We start from the raw sequence: 25694 nt of genomic DNA on the forward strand, positions 1-25694 counted from the left end.
TAAAAACCTTACCAGGAAAACCCAATGTGGGACAAAACCATGGTCAGGGGTAAAAGAGTGCAGCGCGTATTTTCTCCCCCTGATAAATATATAGCTTGAGATCTTCTAGTGTCGCAGCAATGAATCCAATATGTTAGATATCTTCTCATATGTAGTAAAATATCACTCGTTGATCTTCGATACTCCTAAATTGAAATTGTATCTTCAAGTCTTCACATGTGAAGTGTCTTCATTTCACCATACATGTGTTTATCTCTAATATCATTATTTCAAATATCTGTTTAATAGTTGATTCAAAGGGTAAACTTATACGGTTATGACTTCTTCTGGAAGTCGTTAAAAATAAATATTGATGATCATTATTTGATCAAACATTCATTAATACGAGTAATAATTTGATGACAAAACTTGATATTATTAATATCATTCTTCTCATATGAATTATAATATAACCCATATAATTATCTACGCTAATCATGGTTCTTCTGGACCATAAGAAAACATTGTCATGCATAAGTGATCCATTGATATTCTTTAGACGTTTCATAACTGACACGATAGCTCTCTTGCAAATACAAATAGTAAATCTCATTAACTCTCATATGCTCAAACTTCAGGTTGATATGTCAATAATGTTGTTACGTACATAGATTTTCAAGAGTTTGATAATAATTGCAAATTCAAGATATAAACTTTGTAGGGCTTGATATTACAATAGGTCGTATATAAGTTCTTCAGGAACTCTTCTTAATTCATAATGTGCAATTAAATCGATGTCATCAATAATTTCATCACAATTATAAGCCCATTGGAATATTAAATTATTAATATCTCTTTCTAATTTTTCATCAAAGTTGTAAACATGTCTTACTATACTTTGAATGAACATTTACATACACCATAATTATTGTAAGAAATTAATGCATGCAATATGAGATATAGAAAATATGATATCATATTAACAAATATACAATAAGTAATGCATCTAACAACTTCCTATATATGCAATAAATATCCATTAACTAATGACTCACACGTGCACATGAACATAAAACTCAAAATGATGCAAGACACTGTACAGTGTTTAAAAATCCATATTTCATTGGACTTCTGATCCATAATAAACTTTTGATCATTATCATTATGTCGACAACAAAATGGACATATATTTCAGATCTCTTATTCACTAATCCATTCTATCATGCATATGCATATTATTCATCGGTTCCATTGTGTACCGGTATCATAAAATTCCTATAACGTATATTTCGCATGCTATTTTACTATGATATCTGAATGCATTTCTCATAAGTACCATCATAACTTTTCTTACATAATAGGCCATCTATTATAATAATTCAGATATCTATACCACATATTAAGGGTATTTCTCGCACTATGGTATTAATATACTATTATTATACTTTAAAAGTATCAACTGCACTATCTTGCCGTATATCGCATATTTATATTGGATCCGATCATACAAACTACACTTCAAGTGTAGTGATTTAAAGTAAATTGACAAGATCTATCTTAATGTATGCACATAATATCATTATCACCATAATCAAAATATATCTCTCTATTCCTCTAGATGGGTCATAACGGTATATAAATCAAATCATAGATGTGTAACATATGTTGATACAAAAGTTAGCATGTAACTTTAAAAAGTATCATTAGAGGGATCAACTATTTATAGTATTATAGTTTTGCCAACTTACTTCAATTCTTCCCCCTAAGTTGGTAAAATATCTCAAATGTTGGGGCAATTCTTCACCAACTTCAGGATGGTATCATACTAAAGATTTAATTATCGTGTGGCCACCTCTATCAAATAAATGTTAATATTTAAGCTAATATATGTATCAAGCTGACCTTCAATGTATTTTATTGTTTATGTGCAAGGATTACATAATTTAACGGAATGAATAATATCTCCCCCTAATCCTTGCATATGGGGGCATAAAATTAATCGTCCAACAACCTTTAATTAATTTTATTGCGTCTTTTAAGCCAGAAAATTATTTTGGCAATGTTATGTAGCAAGTCAAGTGTTCCTCTTACATTCATTTTAATTTGGAATATCTCATAAGTATGGGCATAATAAATATATTTATCAAGTGAGTTAGTTGCTCACAATGTCATGCATTTTCAATCTCTTGCTCATAAAGATAATATGTACTCATATTAATTCTATCTTATAAACTTTTCCATGATATTGTGTATATAGGAACACATTATTTCTAGGTCAAATAGATGATATATATAATCATGTTTGCAATTCTAATTGAACTTTTCAGTAATTTTTAATAACAAAAACATCGTGCAAACATGCTTCTTTCAAATCATAAAAGACTTATTTACTTTTGGGATTGAGTAATTCTAGTAATTTATGTATCATCAGTTTTGACCCAAAGTTCGATATCTAGAATACTATTCTAAAACTTTTGTATAATTAATCTCATGTTTATAAACACACATTTAATCAAATAAAATTACACAATCTGTATTTAATATATGCTTCATGAAATATAAACTTAACTAATAAGATCTAGAACCTATGGTCAAATAGATTTAAAAGAGTATGCAATTTTAGAGTATTGACTTGCAAGTTACTATTAGTTCACTACTTGTTTTCTCTATTTCATAAAAAATCATATGTATATCATGTAATAGTCATTATCATTGTTGTCACAAACTATAATTTATTAATCAACTCAACATTGTATGTGGAAAACTAAGCTAGATGGATTGTGATTAATATAATTTGAGGTTATTTAGAAAATGTGAATCTAGGCAATTTAGTCTATGACATCATACATGTATTATATCTTATCAATATAGTAATCTCCCTCATAAGAGTGATTAAAAGCAATGCTAGCTATGTCTTATCAAGGACCAAAACATACTCATAGATATTATTTCTAGGGAGAAATATCAACTTTATGATATTTCCGGATCAACATTGACTAGGCCTCTAAGAGGATGAATAGACACATTAATAGGATAAAAATTATGTCTTGAATCAATGTTCAACAAAGATTCATGGTCAACTAAAATTCATGGTCGATCGTCAGCAACAAAGTTTTTGATTTTTGAATAATTATTGAAGGGCCTAGTATGAGCTTTAAATAGGCAGTATGGCCGCTGAATGTACATATCAAATCAACAAACCATTAGCTAAATAAATGGAGCTAATCAGCTAACTTACAAAAGATAAATACTCACAAAAGATAAATACTACTAAGTTGATAAGCTAGCTAATTAAACGGAGCTAATCATCCAATTTACTCGTGAAATCATTTCTTAATATACATGACAATTAGAAATAGCATTGCTCATCTGAGACGACATTTCTTCATTAATTCTATGCTTAAAATATTGACATTTCTTCATTAATCCTATGCTTAAAATATTAAATATATATGATGAAAAAAAATAGCATACTGATAAATTAACACACGTTCTTCTATTTCTCTAAATAACACAATATTTAAAAGGATATGGGCATATGGCTAAGGTAAAATTATTTGATTAGCAATTTAACAGTACTAGAAATCTAGAAAACAATTGAACTCGATATTACATCAATTCATAAAATATCACTAAAGAAGTATTAGTATGATCCTAATTTATCCTAATACAAAATCGGTGGTAATTGAAGTATAAATCTATTGAATTACTTATAACATCATCGACTAACGCTTTAAAAAAAAAATACCGAGACATTAAATCCTTGAACAATATATCGATTATCATCATAAAGCTTATGTAATGATTTATTATAAAAGAGTATCAATGATAATTATTAATTAAGCATAAATATAATATAGTTGAAATATTCAAGTATTATAATCATGAAATTATATGTACAAAAAAAAAAAAAAAGTTATTTAATCAATCACATATATGTACTCGTACAAGATAATTATCATGAAATTCGTCATGATTTGTCGACATCAAATTGGCGCATCAACAAACAAAGTATTAAATGGTTACACGGCTATATTATACCCCAAAATTCATTAATCGCGACAAAGTGACGTTACGTGAAATATTATCTAGCTAATAAATTTTAATCGTTATAATCATTAAGGGCCTGTTCTCATTGACTGAACTCAGCTGAACTGAACTGAACTCAGCTGAACTGAACTGAACTGAAATGAATATTTTATAAGAGAAGGAAATTAGGAGCTGAACTGAACTGAACTGAATTGAGCTGAGCTGAACTGAAGTCAGAACTGAATTGAATTTCAACGTAAGAGAACAGGCCCTAAATTTAGATGATCTAATTAGTTTTATACGGAGTACTCAACTATATGCTCGCATGAAATACTATATACTCACATGGATTACAAGAAAATTTGATGAAGGTAAACACCAAGCACCCACATAAACAACAAACGCATAGTTCAAACCGGAAATTAAAAGATAATTATACATAACCATCATTACTCGCATAAGCTCAGTACCATAAAAGAGAACGAAGGATAAGAACTCACTAGAAAAAACAGGTCATCACAATGCATGTCAACTCTATGTAAACGTGTTGGATCAAGGTTATCAGTGTCATCCTAATCATGCACTTAAAACAAAATAATCCACTGCCATCATAAGAAAATTGAAAAGATTGAATTTAATAAATTTATTATATCATGAACAATCAGGTTATCAAACCCATTAATTTACTAATCAATTAATATACGAGGAAGATTACAATTCGTCATCGTCAAATAATTTAAACTCTTAATTATGAATAATTTAAGATCGAGACAAAGAAATAGTTACTTAGATTATACTAGGAAGAAATTATAAGAATACTAACCTTGGAGTATTCCGTTCGATCAGTTTGGCTAGAGCGTGGTGCTGATAACGTGTTATAAAATTAAAGAGAAAGAGGAGAAATTAGGGAGAATAGATCAGTCTCTATTATTCCATAGAGTGGGGATATATATATACATACAATATAACTAGGGTTTGCTTAGATAACAATAAACCCTAGTTCTAGAACATTCCGAAATGATAAAGGAGGATAATGGATATCCATACAATATTTCATAACACATAGCAATATAATTATGAGTAATTATTATAATCGTCTCTAGAGCTGTCAATTCGGGTAAACGGGTCGGGTAAGAGTGGGTCGGGTCAACTCGGTTCGGGTCAATTCGGGTTAATGTCGTAACCTATGCGAGTCGAGTTCGGGTTGGGTCATGCTGGAGTCGGGTCATACATCTTATCGGGTTTCGGTCGGGTTTAGGTCGAGTTAATAACAAGACGGGTTACATTCGGGTCGGGTGAACAATAGGTCGGGTTTAATTCAGATTTTCAAGGGTTGAAACAAGTTAGGGTAATTCTCGGGTTTGAGTCGGGTCCGGTTCAAGTCAATAATTTGCGGGTTAGAATCAGGTCGGGTCATTCTTGGGTTCAAGTCAGGTTCGGTTCAAGTCAATAATTTGCGGGTTATAATCAGGTTGGGTCATTTCCAAGTCGGATCATTCTTGAGTTCAAATGGGGTTTTGTTCAAGTCAATAATTTGCAGGTTACAATTAGGTCGAGTCATTTCCAAGTCGGGTGATATTCGGGTTCAACTAACTATAAATAGATAGTTATCATTTTTATCAAGCTGATTATTTCTTTTGACTATAATATATATAGCAACATACTAGGAAACTATAGCTTATAATTTAGAAAGATAATTATCGCCTTTGACCATACAACAAATATATACAAAGTACTATATTTAACTCTTAAATTCGGGGATGATGCTCCTTTCTTTTGCTGCCTGGACCGACTTAATCTCCCTAGACAAAATGCTTTGATCAACAATAATAAGGTGGTCTAAATTGAATTTAAGGTGATTTGAAATCGGGTCGTGAACAATTTGGGTTGAATTTAGGTCTAGTCAATAACAAGTGTTGATTTCGGGTTGGGTTGTAACAGATCGGGTTGAATTTTTTGGTCGGGTTAGTAATAGGTCGGGTAAAATTCGAGTCAGGTCAATAACAAGTCGGGTTGAATTTGGGTCGAGTCAATAACAAGTTGGGTTGATTTCAAGTCGGGTTTGTAATAAGTCGGATTGAATTTCGAGTCGGGTTAGTAACAGGTCAAGTTAGGAACGGGTCGGGTTAGTAACAAGTCGGGTTAAGTTCGGGTTTTGACAAGTTAAAACGGGTTTGGGTCAATTTCGGTTGAAGTCGGGTTCGATTCAGGTCAATAATTTACGGGTTACATTTGAGTAGGGTCATCTCTAGGTCGGTTCATGTTCGGGTTAGGGTCACACATACTCTGGTCAACTCGGGTCTAGGGTTAGTTTCAGGTCGGATTTGGGTCACCATTTTTTTGGGTTCAAATGGGTCGGTTAATAATCAGATTCGGGTTGGTATTTCAGGTCGGATCAGCTTTTGACAACTCTAATATTCGTCTCTATGAAAAGTTTTTTAATATTAACTTTTGCCTACGGTTAGCTGTTATAATCATTAAAGAGGCTCCGATCCTTTTTTTTTTTTCATTCATTTAAAATCTTAGCATTATTTATATCTTTTTTTTTTCTTTTTTTTTTCTTTTTTTTTTTTTTTTAACAAGCATTATTTACTTTCAACATACAGAGTATAACATATAGCTCATATTCGGTCTTATTTAATGGTTATGCATGGCCAGATCCATAATTGGGGGCATTCTAGTAATTTTGCGCAAAATTTTATGTAGCATGCCCATGAATTTAAAGTAGTATCATTGAGTGATTCTCATTAGATAGTCAAATAATAACACTGAAAAAATTTCAACATTCTTTTATAAGCTTCCAATGGTACAGTTACAGTGGGATCCTATCACTATTTTCTCTCTTTTCAATTTTTCATGTGATGATGGAGTCCACATTACTTTTTTTCTCTCTTTCACATACTTTCATTATAATTTTTTTTTTTTTTTTTTTTTGACAAATATATTACTTTTTTTCTCTCTTTCACTTGGAAATTTGTTTTTAAAACGAAGCATAATGAGAATTTATTTTTATTTTAACAATATTACGGGAAATCGTTCATTAGGTATTAGCCTATACATAACTAACCTACATTACACTACTTCCTCACCAAGATTTTCGTGGTCAATAAAAAGAACATTTAAGATCATATGGAACATTTAACAACATATTTCTAGTCAATGTTGATGTAAAAAAGTGCCACCGTTCTAAGAAGACGAAGGGAGTAGTCTAATTAGAGTTTGTAAATAAGACTTTATATTTCAAACAATAAGAGACGAGCAGAATAATAGTTCCACTACTTTGACTTGCACCACTTTTGCCATATTTCTTTTCACTTGCAACACTTTAACTTTTACATAACACACTATTCACAATGTAGCTAATGGACGGAAATACAGGGGAGAGTACTGGGGAGAGAAAGCAACTGAAACCATTGCAAGCATAAGGTTGAATGAAAGAAGCCAATACTCGGGCAAGTACTAGTGGCACAAAGCTATTGAAAGCCTCGTAAGCTCGAGGTCAAAAGATGGACAGAAGAACTCAGGCGAGTACTGGGGAAAGAAAGCAATTGAAGTCCTTGTAGGCTTGAGGTCCAATGATGGACAAATATTTTCTACTGTGTGAAAGTCTACTTGAATGTGAATCCTACAGGGGAAAATGTGCAACAACCAAATATTTTGTTAAAGACTTTGAACCTAAGCCTAACCATGTTCTTCAATGGCACCATGGTGCAGCTAGCAATGATGATGATGAAAGTAGCCCCAATCATATATTTTGTGAAAGACTTTGTGCCTAAGCCTAACCATGTTCTACAATGGCACCATGGGGCAGCTAGTCATGATGATGTAACCACAACCAAATATTTTGTGAGAGACTTTGAGCCTGAGATAAACCACGTTCTTCAATGGCACCATGGGACGGCTAATCCTATCAAGGATGTTTGGCCAACAATCAAATTAATTGTGACAGGGTTAGAAATCAACTAGCCAAACAAGCTTCTGGTGTGGCATGCTAGACCAAACACCAAAGTTTATCTATTGGCATAATTAGGCTAATATGAGTATAAGTCTACAAGTGTCTATTAATATATAAAGGGGGTTTGAGTAGAATCTGTCTGATGTACTATTGTAGAGTGAAGTTTTCAGTTTTAACATGGCTTCAATTATGCTGTCCTAGGGCCTAAGGAATAATACTAAGTTGTATGTAATGTTTAATTTTGGTCATGCTAAAAATAAAATAAATACGTAGTAATATTTTTTGGGGGGCAAATTATGGTGACAAATTCTATTCATCCAATACTTAGTGCTAAAAGCCCTTAAACATATCATCAGCCAATCCACATTATTTCTTAACAAAACTTCTCCTCCTCAAATTTACAGCAATCACCTCTGGCCTAATTACATCAGCAAATCAAATGCACCAAAACCATCAACACACCCAGAACTCAGCATCACGAACTCCCTCAAAACAAAAACAAAAACAAAAAATTATTTCAACAAAATTCAAAAACATTTAACCAACACCCCAAAGATATTAGACCAGTCAATAAACTTCAGAAACACAAACTACCAACACGAGCATATATATCGACACCTTGTGTTTATATCCAAAAATGAGGCAGTCAGCAAGTATATCCAATCAAATCTTATAACAGTATCCTTTAATCAACTGACAATAATACATCACTTCTAAAACCATGCATAGCCTTTTTGTCACTATGGTCTGATTCACTTAGTGTCTTCAGCCTAATGTCACTTCTAGTTCCTCAACAAAACCAGCGTAGTAGAATATACACTTAAATCTAAAAACCCTCTCATAACGATAAACACACAATGATATAAATAGGGGAAATATACCACCCAATTCCTCCAAACCCTTAAAGACCTTAGTTTACATAACACCAGCTACCTCAATTTACAGAGAAGAGTTAGTCACCAAATGAAGCATCACCATTCTTCCAAGACCTAAATTCTCAACCTCTTCTCAATCAAACCCAACATTGTATACAAACATATCTATAGCCAAAATAAAAATTCCAAATCAGAAAACCCCAGGAAATAGAAAGAAAAAACTTCCTCAAATATGACATTATATAGAACAAACCTAACCTTAATTAAATTAAAGCGCAATGCAACAAGTCAAGGGACATTCTAAAGATCAAAAACAGATTGTCAATTTTTATTAAAAAAAAAAAAACTTTTGCAACTTTATAATCCAATCACAGAAACTTTAAAAGCTTAAAAAAAATTCTTTAATTTTGTAAGAAAATTTCCAAAATATTCAGCATTAGGAGAAAGAGAAAAAAAAAAAAAAAAAAAAAAAAACACGGGATTCAACATGCAAAAATTTCACAATTATATTCAGCTGTAAGCCTATAAATTGCTTTCTCTTGAACCCTTGTGCAAACTATCACAAGTCTCTTTAGCCTGAAAAGGTACTGTCATGCTCCCCTGTTATTCTTCTGCTCTTAGCACAATTTCTCATCCTCGAATCAGCAACTTTAGGCTCTTCCATACATTATACCCACATAGAAAATACACCAAAACCATCAAATACTCAGAACTTGGCACCCCAAACTCCCCTCGACACCAAAAAATCTTACAACCAATATCATAACATTACTCATCCTATTTCAACCATAAAAGATACTTAACATAGAGCAGATTAACAAAATAATACTGATATCTTCAATCAGATCTAGCATTTATAAGAAGCCCATATAACACGGACTCACACCTCAAAAAAATAGAGTTCTTCCATCGATTTCACAAACACCAGCACCAAGCCCAAATAAGTCAACACTGAGTTTTCATCTGCAGTCAGCAGCAAGTACATCCATTCTTACCTCAAAACAGTAGCACTTTAATTAACTTGCAATAAAACATAACCACTAAAGCCATGCAACACCAGTATCTCAAGCTTTAAGTCACTTCCAATTCCACAATAACAGCATATATACCAATGAACAGTCACCGAATCACTCCAAAACTCTCTCATAATACCCATAAGACATCTAAATATAACGCTCAATACCTCCAAACATTATACCTTAGCTACATAAAATCATCTACCACAAGTCACTGAGAAAAGCTAGTCACCAAAACAAGTCTCACGATACTCGTGGATCAAACCTTTTAACAATAATAAATAAATAAAGCAAATATCATAATACCCCAAAAAATAGTATCCGACTTCTCCATCAAAAATTAAATTGTATAGAATCTAACCTTAACAGATGCACATTGCAGGATATCTATGGGTATATAGAGCAATTAAATAGTTAACCAACTTATTCTATGACTTCAAAATCCTTTCAGGAGAGAAACATACTTCAAACCCATAAACAAGTCAATAGTCACCCAACCAATTATTAATCCATTTCTAGTCCCCATGCAATTATACAGGCTGACAGCTAGTAAAACCTTATGCCAACCAATTCTTATTTTAACAGGCTTATGGCAAGTTTTAAATCAGATCAGAAGGGAAAAATAAAAAATTAAAAAGGCCAAGCAGTTCAAAAAATCAGATCCCCTTGATTCAAACAAAATTTAAAACCATTTGAAGTTATGTAAAATGTGGACCAAAACATTAATTTTTAAAAAAAAAGTTATATTTTTTTTTGGAAAGCTTAAAATAGATCAAGAACTTTATTTCAAATAATAAACCACCAGCTCAAAAATCTGAAACTTTAAAAATATATCAAGTTGAAATGAGAATTGTTTTCATGATACTATTGAAAATGCATTACTAATAATACAGCCTCTAAAAATCACTAAGGGCCTGTTCACATTTAGTGAACTGATTGGAGCTGAGCTGAACTGATTGGAGCTGAACTAAACTGAGCTGAAATGAATATTTTATGAGAGAGGGAAATTAGGAATTGAACTGAACTGATTGGAGCTAAACTGAACTGAAATTAAGTAAATGTGAACAGACCCTAAGTTCCCAAAAACAATGGATTTAAAAAAATTTCTCCTTTATAAGCCTATAAAATTTGACAATATTGATTGTTTCCTCTAGAACCACCAGCTACAAGCCTACAACTATGTCACAAATGAAATATAAACATGGAACCCACAAAGCCGAAAAGAGATTTTTTAGCCAGATGATATTTCATCATATTCCCCCATTATATTCTGATCTTTAACACATTTCAAATCCTTAATTAATAGTTCTTGACTCCACCACTAATACCCAAAAAATTCATTATTCCCCTTAAAACTTAGACTCTACACAACAGCACATCCAAATATCACTAATTCCATATAACAAAAATAGCACATCTGCTAGTGATACTCAAAGTAACAAGGCCACACATAGTAGCTAAAATAAGACTTCTCAACCTCTCATCATTTATAGTGAAAATAGCACATCTGCTAGTGTTACCATTGCAGGCTATACACCACTGCAATGGTAAGTTGGTAAGAAAACACGGAAACTCAGCTAAAATAAACTCAAGGTCATAAACAAGTCAATAGTCATCCAACCAATTCATAATCATTTCCTAGTCCTAAATTCCAAACACCATCCATATAAAAAGAAGGGAACCTTAACCTACTTTACTTACACATCTAGTTCTCACTGCAGTGTATATATCAAAAGGAAATTTTAAACCATACAAAACTTTGGAAATTTAAGATCCAATCATGTGTGAAAAAAGTAGATTTAAGTGACAAAAATCCAAAATGGTATACATCTAAGCACAGATATATGGAACTTACTATAAAGTAAAAATGCTTTTTCTCATAGCACGCTTTTAAACACTAACCCACCAAAAAGAAAAGCATAGAAATACAAAAACAATATTTACAAATACATGGGCTTCAACAAGCAAGTATTATGACAATCATATTCAGCTGTACGCCTATAAACTGATTTCTCTATAAACCTGGTACAAGATTTCACAAATAATATAAAGCTTAGGGAACTGATAAACCAAACAATGTTTCTTTAAACCTCAAAGGGTACTGTCATGCTCCCCTATTATTCAGCTGCTCCTAACAAAATTTCTAATCCTCAAAAAAGCAAGTCTAGCCTCTAGCCTTAAATACCCAAATATACATATCTAAACAAAAATCATCAAAATATTCAGCTGAGCTGCCTCGGCACCCTAAACTTTCCTCAAAACTAATACTTCAATCAGATCTTGCATTTATAAGAAGCCAAATAAAAAGAACCGACACCTCATAAAAATTAGAATCAACCCTAAACTTCACAATCACAACCACCACCAAGTGCACATACGTCAACACCTTGAGTTATCTTCCAGAAATGATGCAGTCTGCAAGCATATCCAAAACCTATAAAAAGTAGCACTTTGTTTAACTTGGAATAAAACATAATTTCGAAAACCATGTATAACCAGCACCAAAATCTATATGTTACTTCCAATTCCTCAACGCACCATTGAAGGCTATATGAACTTAAATCTACAAACTAACAAACAACACTCCAAAACCCTCTCTTAATGATAAAAGAAAAATTAGAATACGATGGCAGAATGTACCACTCAATATCTCCAAACCTTAAAACCTTAGTTTACATAACTTCATTTACCACAATTTACTAAGAAAGTCCATTCACCAAATGAAGTTTTACCTGACTTCTGGAGCAATCCTTTATTCTCAGCTTTCCCTTTAAAAACAAAAATCATATGCATTCAAACCCAACATAATGTACAACAACCACTTAAGTCCATATTTAAAATAAAAAAAAAAATAATAAAATAAAACAGCGTCCAACATCTCCCTTAAAAATCACTTTGCTTAGAACAAACCTAAACATGACTAGCACTTAGCACGACATTAGTCACAAGATAAATCATACAAACAGATACTAAAAATGACTTCAATAATTGCACCACTTCAAACTCCATTGTCTTCTTCTACTACTACTTGCAAAAACTCCATTGTCTCCATCCACTAAAGAATTGAAAAAACTTGAGCCAAATTAAGATCACCGCTTTGGGTTCTTGCCAGATTACAAGCTAGAATATCAGATTTAAAACCCTTCAAAATTTTGAAAATTTCGGCCATAAAAAATGGAAAAAAATAAAATAAAAATCAAGTTCTAGAATGAGTCATAACTTGTAAGTAACAACACTTCATATGATTTAAGTTTAATAAAAAGTATAGAAAGCATAAAATCACTATGTTTACAATTACAATGGACTTAAACTTGTAAGCAACTTCACAATTTTTTTCCCCTATCAGCCTATTAAATCTTACAAAAACTTTCTCTGAGGATCAGGAGTTGATAAACCAACCAAAAGAGAGTTACTTTTGCTAGATTGGTACATCATATTCCCCTAATACTCCTTTGTCCTTAACACAACTTCCAATCCTCGAATCACCAACCCTCACCTTTAGCCAGTTCTACCTAAAAACCAAATATACAAAAACCATCAAAATACTCAGACATCAGCAACCCATACTCTCCTCAAAAAATATACTACGTATACATTTATAACTTAACCATCAGAATACTCAGAACTTGATATCCCATGCTCCCAACTTAAAAACTTTAGATCATCATAATGTTGACTACCACAACTTTTACTTAAAAGAGCTACTCACTTAATGAAGCTTCACCATACTTCCAAATCAAACCATAATTTTTTGCACAACTTTCTATCCTCACATCACCCCTTGTCAAACAAGCCTAAAACAAATGTACAATAACGAACATAATCATCAAAACTCGGAATCCCATGCTCACCTCAATACCAAGATACGTTATAAAATATCACAATACACAAGTTATAAATAGCCATACTAGCCCATACCAAAGATAACAAGGCTGTACACAACAACCGTCACTTCCAAAACCTAAGCAAACCGCAACAATAACCCAACACAATCTAAAACATCAAAACCATGAAGCAATCCAAATCACCAAAATCCACTTCAAACTCTAGAAAAGTGGAAAAAGCAGAATCATTCTAAGAATAACAACTCCCCGCTTTGTATGCAACTACTATGCAAGAGGTCAATTTAACAACACTACAAGTTCGACTAGAACCCAGAAGAATAGCACCTATTTACTCCGACAAATTCTATAGTAAATACTCACTAAAACAACAACAACAAATTTAGCCTTCCTATTCCAAAACATTGCAAATACATATCTCCACAAGACCACAATATCTTCATTCTTCACCCAAAAACACAAAGATAATCACTAGCTACTCAGAAATCTCATATCATAAAGGAAGTACTTGTGTAATTGTTGCATTTATCAATCAATCAACCAAACTTTTCTTACTCGACTAGTTAAAAAAAATTACAAAAACAATTTAAAAAAACAAAAACACCAAACCAACAAACAAATAATAAATAAATAAATAAAAATGGATTTTTACTTACTCGACTAGTTCTTCATCATCTCCATCAACGCCATAAAACCCGGTTAACGTACCGGAGTCGACCCCGATACAACAGTCATACTCCGTCTCAAGCACAAATTGCCACTGTTTTAAGACTAATTAATACTGCTGAGTTCCATAAACAAGTGACGATTTCGAACTCCTTGAACAACTCTTCATCTTCTTCTTCATCATAATCATCAACAACACCAAAAAAAACCTACTAATAATGTACCAAAATCACCTCCGATTAAACCATTGTACTCCGATCTAAAACAGTAATCGACACAATCTAGTTGCTAAAACAAGTGAAAATGCTAAAATTGGAAACTTCTTTCCTCAAAAAATGAAGAATTTTTATGTAATCGGAGAAAAGTTTAAGAGTTAAGACGAAGGAAGATAATCTAGGGTTAAGGTTAGGGTTATGATCGGAAATGTTGAATTGCAGGGAAGATTGAGAAGAGAGAGAAAGTAAAAGAGGTTGAAGAACTGAATTTTGTGATCGGAATTTTCAGCGTGAAGGAGTACTAATGTAGTCGTACTTGATATGGCGGTGAATGGCTTCACGGTAAACGCGTGAAATGGAATGGAAGTTTGTAAATTGTAACGGTCCTTTTTTTTTTTTTTTTTTTTTTTTGACAAGGAAGATGTTTTTTCTTCAAATGGCAGAATAGCAGATGATAAAATTGAAGTTTATTGATAAACTTCTCTTAGAGCGTGTTAGGCACTAGCGTTTGAGTAGCTTTTAGGTAGGTTTTATTGGTTTGACTTGGTCAAACCACTAATTAATAAAAATTGTGAGTGTTTGGCAAAGTAGTGGTTAGGGTAGCTTTTAGTGGTAGAGGTATCTTTTATGGAAAGTTAGAAATATTAGTTTTTGAAAGTAGAGGTACCTTTTGAGGTACCTGTTGAAAATTTAATCTATAGTTTATATACAAAATATTGATTTTTATATGTAATAACTAGTCAACCGCTATTTTACCGAACACTCATACTTAAATTATCTATCTTCACAGTTACAGCTTGTTGACAGCTAAAAGCTACCTACATAGCCAACAGCTACCTTCACAGCTATCAGCTACCTTCACGGCTATATTTTGCCGAACATGCCCTTAGTCTTAGACAAAAGTGTAATATTCTAGGGTAAAAATGGGTCTGATCGCTAATATCAACAACGGTTTTACTATTAAAATTGCTACGGGTATGTTAGTGATTTAATCTCTTTTACCTGGAAATTTGACAATTTTGCCCCTTTTTAAACATATTTCGTTTGCTAAGGAAATAAATTGGGACTCCCTCCAAATTCATTACCAATCACAAAGCAAGGTCATTACAAATTTAGTTAATAACCAAAAATTGTGTTTATGATTTATTGTTTACCCTTGTCAATTTTCTTTGATTTATAATTTTGTAAAAGGGAAAGAGAATTTTATTAATTGAGGTTTGGATTTTGAGCTATGAGGATATGTGAAAGTTTTTCTTAGCTCAATTTGATTCAATACACTATAATATGTTAAAATAGTAAAATATAAAATTATTAAATTGGTTAAAATAATAAATATATAGAAAGTATAGAGTATCGTTTATAAGTGCACAATTGCACACCATACAACTAATTTTTTTAAAAGAGCATATGGCTCAAATATTAACGCTTTATCACCTACACTAGTAAAAAAAAAATTATAGTTATTGCAATCAATACTCTATTCACCCTTCATAATATTTAATTTTTTGAGAGTTTTACAAAATTTAATACAATAAATCCAACATACTTCGTATATATTTGTACAAGTAGCATTTGTACACTCCTTTATCATTGGCTGAAACGGTATATTTTTATATACAGAGTATTCTATAACTTTACTCGATTTCTTTATGATTAGATAGTATGGTAACTTTTCAATATTTATGTACGTGTATTCATGACTATCAATTATCAATGGAGGGGGTTGTATACTTGTATAACATGCTAGAAGTTATTGTACAAAGTATTTCATAATGTAATCTAGGTAAAAAGGCTTAATACTCTAATCTAGATTCTAGTGTTTGAATATGCGAGCACTTGGAACAATTTTGTCTAATTGAAGAAAAAGAAGAAAAAAAAAACAAAATTTTCAATTTCCCTAAAAGATAGGAGAGTCTTCACAACATTACATGATATCATCTTAATTTCCTTAAAATAGCATATTTTCACTATCTAAGCAAAAAAAAATTCTAACCACAAAGATATGCACAAAAATTGAATGGACAACCAGAAGAAGCTAAATTTTACTTGTTTCTCCTAATTTTCTTTCATTCTTCCAACAATCAAAAAAGAAACCAGTTTTTATTGCAATTACCAACAATAAAAATAGAAGCTTTCACATAAAAAATTGCTAGAATAAAACTATCCACCTTCATTCTTCAATTCTAGCACACAAAGAAGGTATTATTGTTGATTCGGTTCGAGGTGTTGGCGTCGGTGGTTCGAAGCATGAGGGCACCAATTTAACCACCATCATTGGGTTATAATCAAGGGAGAAAGAAAAGCACAAAATATTTTTTTTCAAAGAATAAAGTTTGTTATAAAAAAAGTGATCATTTTCCAAGAAAAAACAAGAATAAGAAACAACTACATTTGCATGTTCTTGCTCCCTTGAAAAATAAATAAAGGTAATAAACACAAAAAATAAAAATGGCAGAAAGTACAAATGCAACAAATACAAATTCATTGGAGTCTAGCCCCATAGTATGTTATGCACCAACAATGATAACAACAAATGGGGTTTGGCAAGGAGATAATCCCTTAGATTATTCCTTACCACTCTTCATTTTGCAATTAACGATGGTCGTCGTTACTACTCGTGTTCTTGTTTTCATCCTCAAGCCACTTCGCCAACCCCGAGTCATCGCTGAAATCCTTGTAAGTACATTTTCATAATCTAACGTCTTATTTGATCTATGATGGGCATTTGTGAAATGGTATATCTTTGTCTTATTGATGTATCATAGAACAAGATCAATTAAAACATAACATGGAAAATGTGTTCCTAATTTTCAATAGAATTTTGCAATTTTGCCTGTATTGCTTGCTCTGATCTTCAAATGATGATTATTAAAAGGAAACATAGTTTCCTTTCCATTGAAAGTAACCCACTATTTTGTCAACCCTTTACATCCTCCACATAAAGCAATAACATAATTTGATGCAACATAAAAAAATTCTATAAAATAATTGGTAAGTTTACGCAATTTCAAATTTATGTCTCAACTTATATACTAATCTCTAGTGCATTATGCATAGTGTGTGTTGGTGTAACAAAACCATGGTTTGATGTATGCTAACATATGTTGCTTGCTTGTGCTAAATTAATCAAATAGGGAGGTGTTATACTTGGACCGTCAGTCTTGGGGAGATTTGAACGCTTTGCCAACACCATATTTCCTCTAAGAAGTGTGATGGTGCTAGAAACTATGGCGAACATTGGCCTCTTGTATTTCCTATTTCTGGTTGGGGTTGAGATGGATTTAGCAGTTATCAAACGTACAGGGAGGAAGGCGATCAGCATCGCAATTGGGGGCATGATCTTACCCTTTGTCATTGGATGCACCTTCTCCCTCTTAATGCAACACAAAGATGACAGCACCCACCACGGAACTTTTGTGCTCTTCCTAGGTGTTGCTCTCGCTGTCACTGCCTTCCCTGTGCTAGCTCGAGTTCTTGCCGAGCTCAAGCTCATTAATACAGAGTTAGGGCGGATTGCCATGTCATCAGCACTTGTCAATGACATCTGTGCTTGGGTGCTCTTAGCCTTGGCCATCGCGCTCGCCGAGACCAACTCAACCAGTCTCACTTCCCTCTGGGTGATTCTATCAAGCACTGCCTTTGTGGTCGTGTGCATCTTCTTGGTTAGACCCATCATCATGTGGATGATCCGCCGCACACCTGAGGGTGAGCCGTTCAGTGATTTTTACATATGCCTTATCCTCACAGGGGTTATGATCTCAGGGTTCATCACTGATGCTATAGGAACACATTCTGTGTTTGGGGCCTTTGTCTTCGGCCTTATCATCCCAAATGGACCTTTGGGAGTAACCCTCATAGAAAAGCTCGAAGATTTCGTATCAGGCCTTCTACTTCCTCTGTTTTTTGCAATCAGTGGTCTTAAGACAGACATTGGTCAAGTTGGCGGCCTTAAAGTCTGGGGCAATCTCATGGCTGTCATTGTACTGGCTTGTTCTGGCAAGGTTGCTGGCACTGCTGCTGTCGCCTACTACTACAACATGCCAATCCGTGAAGGAATCACCCTTGGTTTGCTCATGAACACCAAGGGTCTAGTTGAAATGATTGTCCTAAATGTGGGCAAGGACCAAAAGGTCAGAAAGCCATTAGATTCGTACATTTCCTCATTTCATTATATTAAATAAAAAAAAGGAGATATCAAACGGCACAGATGTGCACCAAACAGATATGAACGACTATGTTGAAAATCTGGTATAAATAGCAAAGATAATATAAACTTTACCCAGTTGATTAGTCTTGCACTTCTGAGATTTTAATTATGTTGTCACAGGTATTAGACGATGCATCATTTTCTATCATGGTGATATCAGCATTAATAATGACTGGTGTGATTGCTCCCCTGGTCACCGCAATTTACCGGCCAGCAAGAAGATCTGTGGCATATAAGAGAAGAACCATTCAGAAATCAAAACCAGATGCAGAACTGAAAGTATTGACTTGCATCCACACCCCAAGGAATGTCCCAACTATAATAAATCTCCTGGAAGCCAGCAACCCGTCAAGAAAATCTCCAATATGTGTCTATGTGCTACATCTAGTAGAATTGACTGGACGAGCATCAGCAATGCTCATAGTCCACAACACCAGAAAGTCTGGTCGGCCTGCTCTCAACAGAACACAAGCTCAGTCAGACCATATCATCAACGCCTTTGAAAATTACGAGCAGCATGCTCAAGCTGGATCAGTCTCGGTCCAGCCCCTGACAGCCATTTCCCCTTATAACTCAATGCATGAAGATATTTGTCACTTAGCACAGGAAAAGCGAGTGGCATTTATCATCATCCCCTTCCATAAGCAACAAACAGTGGATGGGGGCATGGAATCAACAAATCCAGCCTTCCGAATGATAAATCAGAATCTATTAGCCAATGCCCCTTGCTCAGTTGGAATCCTTGTCGATAGAGGGCTAAGTGGGTCAACCCGTTTGGCTGCAAACCAGGTGTCACACAACATAGCAGTGCTCTTCTTTGGTGGGCCTGATGATAGGGAGGCACTTGCATATGCATTGAGAATGTCGGAACACCCAAGCATCACAGTAACTGTAATGCGGTTCATACCAGGTGACGATGCTTCTAGAACAACATCTGTGGAGCCAAGTCGCGAGCCAGGGGATCCTAGAGTGCTAACTGTGATAACTGATGCTGAACAAGAGAAGCAAATGGATGAAGAGTTCATCAACGACTTCAAAACGAAGACCGCCAACAGCAACTCAATCACATACATGGAGAGGGTTGTAGATAATGGGGAGGAAACAGTGGCTTCCATAAGAGCAATTGAAAGTGTTCACGATCTTTACATAGTGGGAAGAGGACAGGGCATGATATCACCACTAACAGCAGGTCTAACAGACTGGAGTGAGTGTCCTGAACTTGGAGCAATAGGTGACATGTTGGCATCATCAGATTTTGCAGCAACAAGTTCTGTTCTAGTGGTGCAACAATATGTTGGTTTAGGGCCACAACATGAATCTCCACCAACTCCTGATAGCCCTACTGCTCAAGCTGATCTTGATGAGCAATTAAATGCAGGAGTGCATCAGACGAACCAAAGACAACCTCCAGCAAAGGGTCAGAATGCCTTCAATCTCTAAAAATTAGCCGTAACCTAGTGATATCTAACAATGCTGACGCTGCATTATCATCTGATAAGAAGTAATGAGAACAATTTATAGCGGCATTTTCTAGCAGAAATAGGAACACCCCCCCCCCCCCGCGAACCCATATGCGACCTTTATTCTTCTTTTTTTTTTTTTTAAAACCTAGTTTTCATGACTTCATCTTCTGTTTACACCTCCCTCTTTATTCACATAATCTTCGGCAAATACAGACGCTCTACCTACCCCCACACCTATATAGCTATACCACTAAATCTATATTCAAGTTGTGTATACAACTAATTGTTATGAGAGCCCACTTGTATAGTCAGTAATCACTTCGGAGGGGGGTTTTGACTTTTGAGTATAATTTTTATATTTAGCATATATGGGCCAATGGTTGTTTCATAGTACTTGCATTAAGTACCATATCATCTGAACCTGGCACCCAACCCCCCAGCAAGATACTTAATATCTCAGAATATAGATGATGCATTTTCCATCCACAAAAGCCTCACATGATATCCATACATGATACATCTGAAGTGACAATTATGCAGATAACAATCTATTTCTGTTTGTTCCACCATCCTCTCCTTCACCAGGGCTTAACTTTACCATTCATCCTAGATACTTTTACAAGTGTATCATATATTAAGCAAGAAAGCCATTCTACAAAAGACAAATTTTTTTCTTTTTTTTGGCAATTAATTAAAGATTTTATTAATCACCAAGGAAAGAACAAAGACCTCAACACCACAAGGCTGGCACAAACCACCAGACCTCACCCAAACAACCTACTTATAATACAAGTCTAGCAAAAATTTGTGTTGCTCATGAGAACACCTACAAGCAACCTTGAAACTAATATCATGAAAAGCAGTAGCTGTCGTTACAAATGACAAATTAATATAGCATGAATGCTGAGGCTGCTGTTTGATTTATGTTTTTTAGAGGTTAACAAATAACAGATCAGTAGGCGGACATGAATTAAAAGCAAATCACAAACTCACTCCAAACAACTGTGATTGAATTGTCACCTCAAATAAATAATGTCACCTCAAATGAGTAATTTCACCCGTGATAAATGACAGGTTGGATTTGTGCCTTATTGTAAATTTGTAGAAACTTGGATAAGCGTGGAATTATTAAATAGAATTCGTTGTACTTCTTTTATGTCAAATTAATATCTTGTTATGGCTTCTTTGAATTTCCAATAACAATTATCTCAAAAGCCCATTTACCTACTACCCCGGTTTTCCTGGTCTACTCACTGTAGCAACAGAAACTAAGGAGAGCTCAAAAGGGGAATAACTCATGTGGATACTTTTGCTTTTTAGAGAGAGAGAGAGATTTGTTAAAGATAATTGGTCACAAAAAGTGGGATGTGAGATAATAATTCCATGAATGCATATGGGAAGGTTGTATAACATGTACAGATACTACCAAAATTACCCCATTCCTAAAACCCAATACAGTAAATGAAGGACAAAATCTGATCACCTAATGTGCAATAAATATATGATATCACAGAAAATTTGCAATGGAAGTAACTTTGACAAGAATTGGAACACATACCTAGAAAGACATCAAGCTCAAGCATTCCCAAAACCAGACTTCCTTTATATGCTTCTCAATATGAGCTGACTGTTGAAAGGGTAAACATTTTCTATAGAAAAGCCTCCTCATTTCCATGATCCAAATTCAATAGACTGAAGTGATATTTCACCTAGATACAGGTCTTTCAGATGCTGTTTACACAACCCAATACGCCTTTTATTCAAACTGGGGTGAATACAAGTTGAAAATCCCGTATTCCAACCAGGAAATTTCTGCCTTTCCATCACATGAAGAATGTAAACACATGGTGCTGCAGCTGAGCAACCCATAACAAAACAGTTACATGGCCTGGACAGGCTCACCATCCTGGCAAGAGACAGTTGGCACAACCCACTGTAAGAAGTTCCATACATATATGCCTTATCATGATCAAGAGTACCAGACTTCAATGTATCTTCACATATTCCATACTCTCCATCCTGGCAAAGCGAGATCCTGCTCAGCTGAGAGTCAAAACTTTTTTCTATCTCAGACTCATGAATTCTATATTTTAGTGCCAGTGTCCGGATGCAAGACTTCCTAACTTGGTCTGAAATGATAATCTTTAACTCACCAAAGTTTTCACACTCACTGTACCATCTCAGCCATCTATGTACAATACCAGTAAACCAATCAATTATTTGGCTGCTATCCTGTAAAATAAGAACGCGAACTGCACGGGCATATCCTTCATCATTGATCAGTCCATAGCGTAACAAACGTTTCTCAATGACATTGACAGGAGCTATAACCTTTGTGATGGTCTCACTTCTTGGAGATAACCCAGAACTTGGCAAAAGGGAAAGAAGAGATTCGGTTTCAGAAGAATTGTATTTTTCAACAAGTCTCTGAAACTCATAAAATGACTCCTGCAGAGATGGTGGAAGTGCAGGTTCAGCAATGCACTTGGACAAGATATATTCTTCACTGGTTGCGGCATTTGTCTTTACATCTTGCATCCAAATCTTTATTAATTGCTTATACCAGTGATCGGTTTCCATGCCCGACTTACGGTAGCAGGATATTTTGCTCAAAAGAGAGTTATTATCAGAAAGATGCCTTATCTCTGACTCCTTGACCTTTCTCAAACCATGACCCAAACACTTCTTACCTATTCTCACTGTCCCTGCATCCCAAACCTCCTGTTTCTGCAAAGCAAATAATTTCACCTTTTCCTTCAATTTGTGAACTGCTCTTACTGCTGGACTGTCTTTAATGGTTCTAAGAACTAATGTGCCGGCAAAACGAACACCTTGGCTGTAGTTACATGGTACTATCTCCATATTGCTATTAACATCTAAATGAAGACAATTCTGGAAGTAATTCTGAACCTCAGACTTTAATGAAATTGCAGCCTCTTTGGAGCCAGAAACAGCAAAAAATATTTCATCCATGAAGCGACAAGAATAGACTCTAAGACCAGAATTCTCATGACTTTTGGAGTTGTCAGCACTGCATTTTATTTGTCTCCTAAACCAGCTTCTCAACCTTGACTGAGGCTGTTTTTCATCAAGCTCGGAACTAGATTCAAGAGCCTCGTATCTCATTGACATTCTGTGGAACTCATCATCAAAGAGATCAAGGTAGATATTCATCAATATAGGGGATAGTGTTCCCTCTTGAGGCAGGCCCTGACCTTTCGGAAAGCCTCCAAATTCTACATTGAGTACCTGAGCAGCAAACATGCTACGGATCATCTCACATAAAGGGTGGTCCTCAACCTTATCCTCTATGGTCGAGATTAGTTTAGCAAGTACTACAGAATCTAACCTCTTGCTTACTAGCACGGTGAACCACCAATCAGGATCAGAGATCTCCTTGCAAATGTACTTAAAAGCTGATAAGTGCCCTCTTCCACTTCGACCACCATGAGAAATCTTCGAGAAATGAGGCTTATAAACAACTTCCAAAACTATTCTTAATGCTTCTTGAACTACCTTCAATTTCAAATTAGGAAGGACAAGGACTTCCTTTCTACCACTACCCTTCGTCGAGATATTAAACGTATTCGCTTCCACATCAAACCTTTCACTCACAAGCTCTTCGGCCAAAGACTCAAAACAAATGCCCGAATCCTCAAATGTCGTGACATCAACATTCGAGCTAACTCTAATACAATTATAAGCATCCAAAAGGGTCTTGGGATCAGCAACAACTTTCATAAAAAGATCATAAAACCTCCCATCCATATATTGCTGCTTCACTCTCTTCTTTACACGCGTTTCGAACAGCCGTTTCAACTTAACTCTACCATTTTTTTGCCTATCAGTGTCTTCAACATCATCAGGAGGTGAAGACTCAACAACTACAGAAGCTAAACTCTTTGCTAACCCCAATTTCTCAACATCATTTTTGGCCTCTTGAAGGGTTGATAAATATGCTTGATTTCTACCCAGATTAATTCCTGACCCAAATTAACAAAAATCAACCCATATAATGCAAATTTCACTAAAATTAAATGTACCACTATATTGGAAACAAGTATTAAAAAATCAACAATTGGTATTATTCAGCAACAAAAAAATACGAATTATAATTAATAATATATATAAATGCTTGAAAAATACTTACTTGGAGAAACATGCAATTGATTAATGATTGCAGAAGCTTTTGCAGTAGAAAATTCATGAAATCCAAGAAAGAAAAACCCTTTTTTGCTGAAATTTAAGAACCTCAGGAACCACATCAGTCAAAAAAAAATCACAAAAAATAAAGGAATTTATTGCATTGCAATTGGAGGGAGATGGTGGTTAATGTTGGTAAAGATGGTGGTGAAGTAGGGACTAAGGGCCTATTCATATTTACTAAATTGAGCTGAACTGAACTGATTGGAGCTGAACTGAACTGAACTGAACTGAACTGAACTGATTGGAACTGAATTGAGCTGAAATGAATATTTTATGTGAGAGGGAAATTAAGAGCTGAACTGAAATAAACTGAACTGATTGGAACTGAACTGAACTGAACTAAACTGATTAGAGCTGAACTGAACTGAACTGAAATTAAGTAAATATGAACAGGCCCTAAGGAGAGATAGAAAGAGAGAAAGGCCTCGTGGGGGGGGGGGGGGGGGGGGGGCTCAGGGTTAGTTTGAGAAGGCAGCAGGGTACGATGTGGGTGCTAAATTGGCCAGAGCAATGTAGCGACTTGCTTGTAATATGAAATAATTTTTAGCTATTAGCTTAATCATTAGAGGTAGAAAATACAATTAAGTTAATTTATTTTGAAAAAACTTGCTAAAATAAAATAAATTAGAATAAATAAAATGAATTTTATCAATTTAAATTAAGGAGGTGTGCTCTATTAAAATAGTAAGCTACTGTATCAGCTAATCATTGGAGTTAAAATGACAATTAGCTTAAAAGCTTATGTGGCATGACAAGTTAATTTAACAATACAATTAGCTTGTCATTGGAGTTGCTCTAATGTGCTATGCTTGTATTCGACTAAAATACACGCGATGCATGTTTTAAATTTTAGAGAGGTTATATTGATTATAAGTCATAAGTTGATAACTAGCTAAGAAAATGAATAGCACTATGTTAAGGGATTTTTTTTTCTTTGGTGTTTTGAGAGCCACAAGGGCAGAGGTGAGAATCGATCCCAATATCTCTTGGAACCGGGAGGGAAACTCTAACCACTTGGATCTAAACACGTTTGGTATAATGATTGTTTTTTAAAAAAAATTGTTCATATGCCTTTTATTAGCACCTTCACGATCTCAGTTAACTTATGTCTTAACCTGATTGTATATTTAAAGTTTATGAACGGCTAAAGTAGCAAGTAGATGAATTGAAGATTGAATGATTTTCTCCACTATAAAAATCGTCCACTTGCTCAAGTAATGCATTTGGGCAAATAATTCATC

General features: G+C 34.4%; 2 protein-coding genes across 4 annotated transcripts; one reads left to right on the forward strand and one right to left on the reverse strand.

Annotated features, from left to right (window-relative positions):
* The first annotated feature begins 17025 nt into the window (after positions 1–17025).
* Positions 17026–20332, forward strand: LOC145564638 (cation/H(+) antiporter 15-like). Its single transcript, XM_081624899.1, has 3 exons — positions 17026–17253; positions 17712–18707; positions 18905–20332. Exons 1-3 carry the CDS (start codon positions 17026–17028, stop codon positions 20222–20224), a joined length of 2544 nt encoding a protein of 847 aa, XP_081481025.1. The 3' UTR covers positions 20225–20332.
* On the reverse strand, positions 18547–24549 carry LOC145562032 (nuclear intron maturase 4, mitochondrial-like). Of its 3 annotated transcripts, XR_014094264.1 has the most exons (4): positions 24398–24549; positions 21806–24230; positions 18857–19007; positions 18547–18683 (listed from the first exon to the last, which is right to left on the reverse strand). XR_014094264.1 is itself a non-coding variant. In XM_081622187.1 (2 exons), the coding sequence occupies exons 1-2, from the start codon at positions 24510–24512 to the stop codon at positions 21913–21915; spliced, it is 2433 nt and encodes an 810-aa protein (XP_081478313.1). In that variant the 5' UTR covers positions 24513–24549; the 3' UTR covers positions 20357–21912. The 3 variants fall into 3 exon arrangements, 1 of the variants encoding a protein (XP_081478313.1); XR_014094265.1 differs by lacking the exons at positions 18547–18683; positions 18857–19007 and adding an exon at positions 20074–20275; XM_081622187.1 differs by lacking the exons at positions 18547–18683; positions 18857–19007 and having other exon boundaries at positions 20357–24230.
* Positions 24550–25694: the final 1145 nt, after the last annotated feature.

This window comes from Chenopodium album, chromosome 10 (assembly GCF_948465745.1).
Source record: "Chenopodium album chromosome 10, dcCheAlbu1.1, whole genome shotgun sequence".
NCBI classification, from domain to species: Eukaryota; Viridiplantae; Streptophyta; class Magnoliopsida; order Caryophyllales; family Amaranthaceae; genus Chenopodium; species Chenopodium album.

What these genes read in the sequence shown, in the direction of transcription:
- LOC145562032 (XM_081622187.1), bottom strand. Translation starts at nt 24,512, where the DNA reads ATGTGGTTCCTGAGGTTCTTAAATTTCAGCAAAAAAGGGTTTTTCTTT. An exon ending in TCAATTGCATGTTTCTCCAA is followed by an intron (nt 24,231 to 24,397) that starts GTAAGTATTTTT and finishes AATTTGGGTCAG; the next exon opens with GAATTAATCTGGGTAGAAAT.
- LOC145564638 (XM_081624899.1), top strand. Translation starts at nt 17,026, where the DNA reads ATGGCAGAAAGTACAAATGCAACAAATACAAATTCATTGGAGTCTAGC. An exon ending in GAGTCATCGCTGAAATCCTT is followed by an intron (nt 17,254 to 17,711) that starts GTAAGTACATTT and finishes TTAATCAAATAG; the next exon opens with GGAGGTGTTATACTTGGACC. An exon ending in ATGTGGGCAAGGACCAAAAG is followed by an intron (nt 18,708 to 18,904) that starts GTCAGAAAGCCA and finishes ATGTTGTCACAG; the next exon opens with GTATTAGACGATGCATCATT.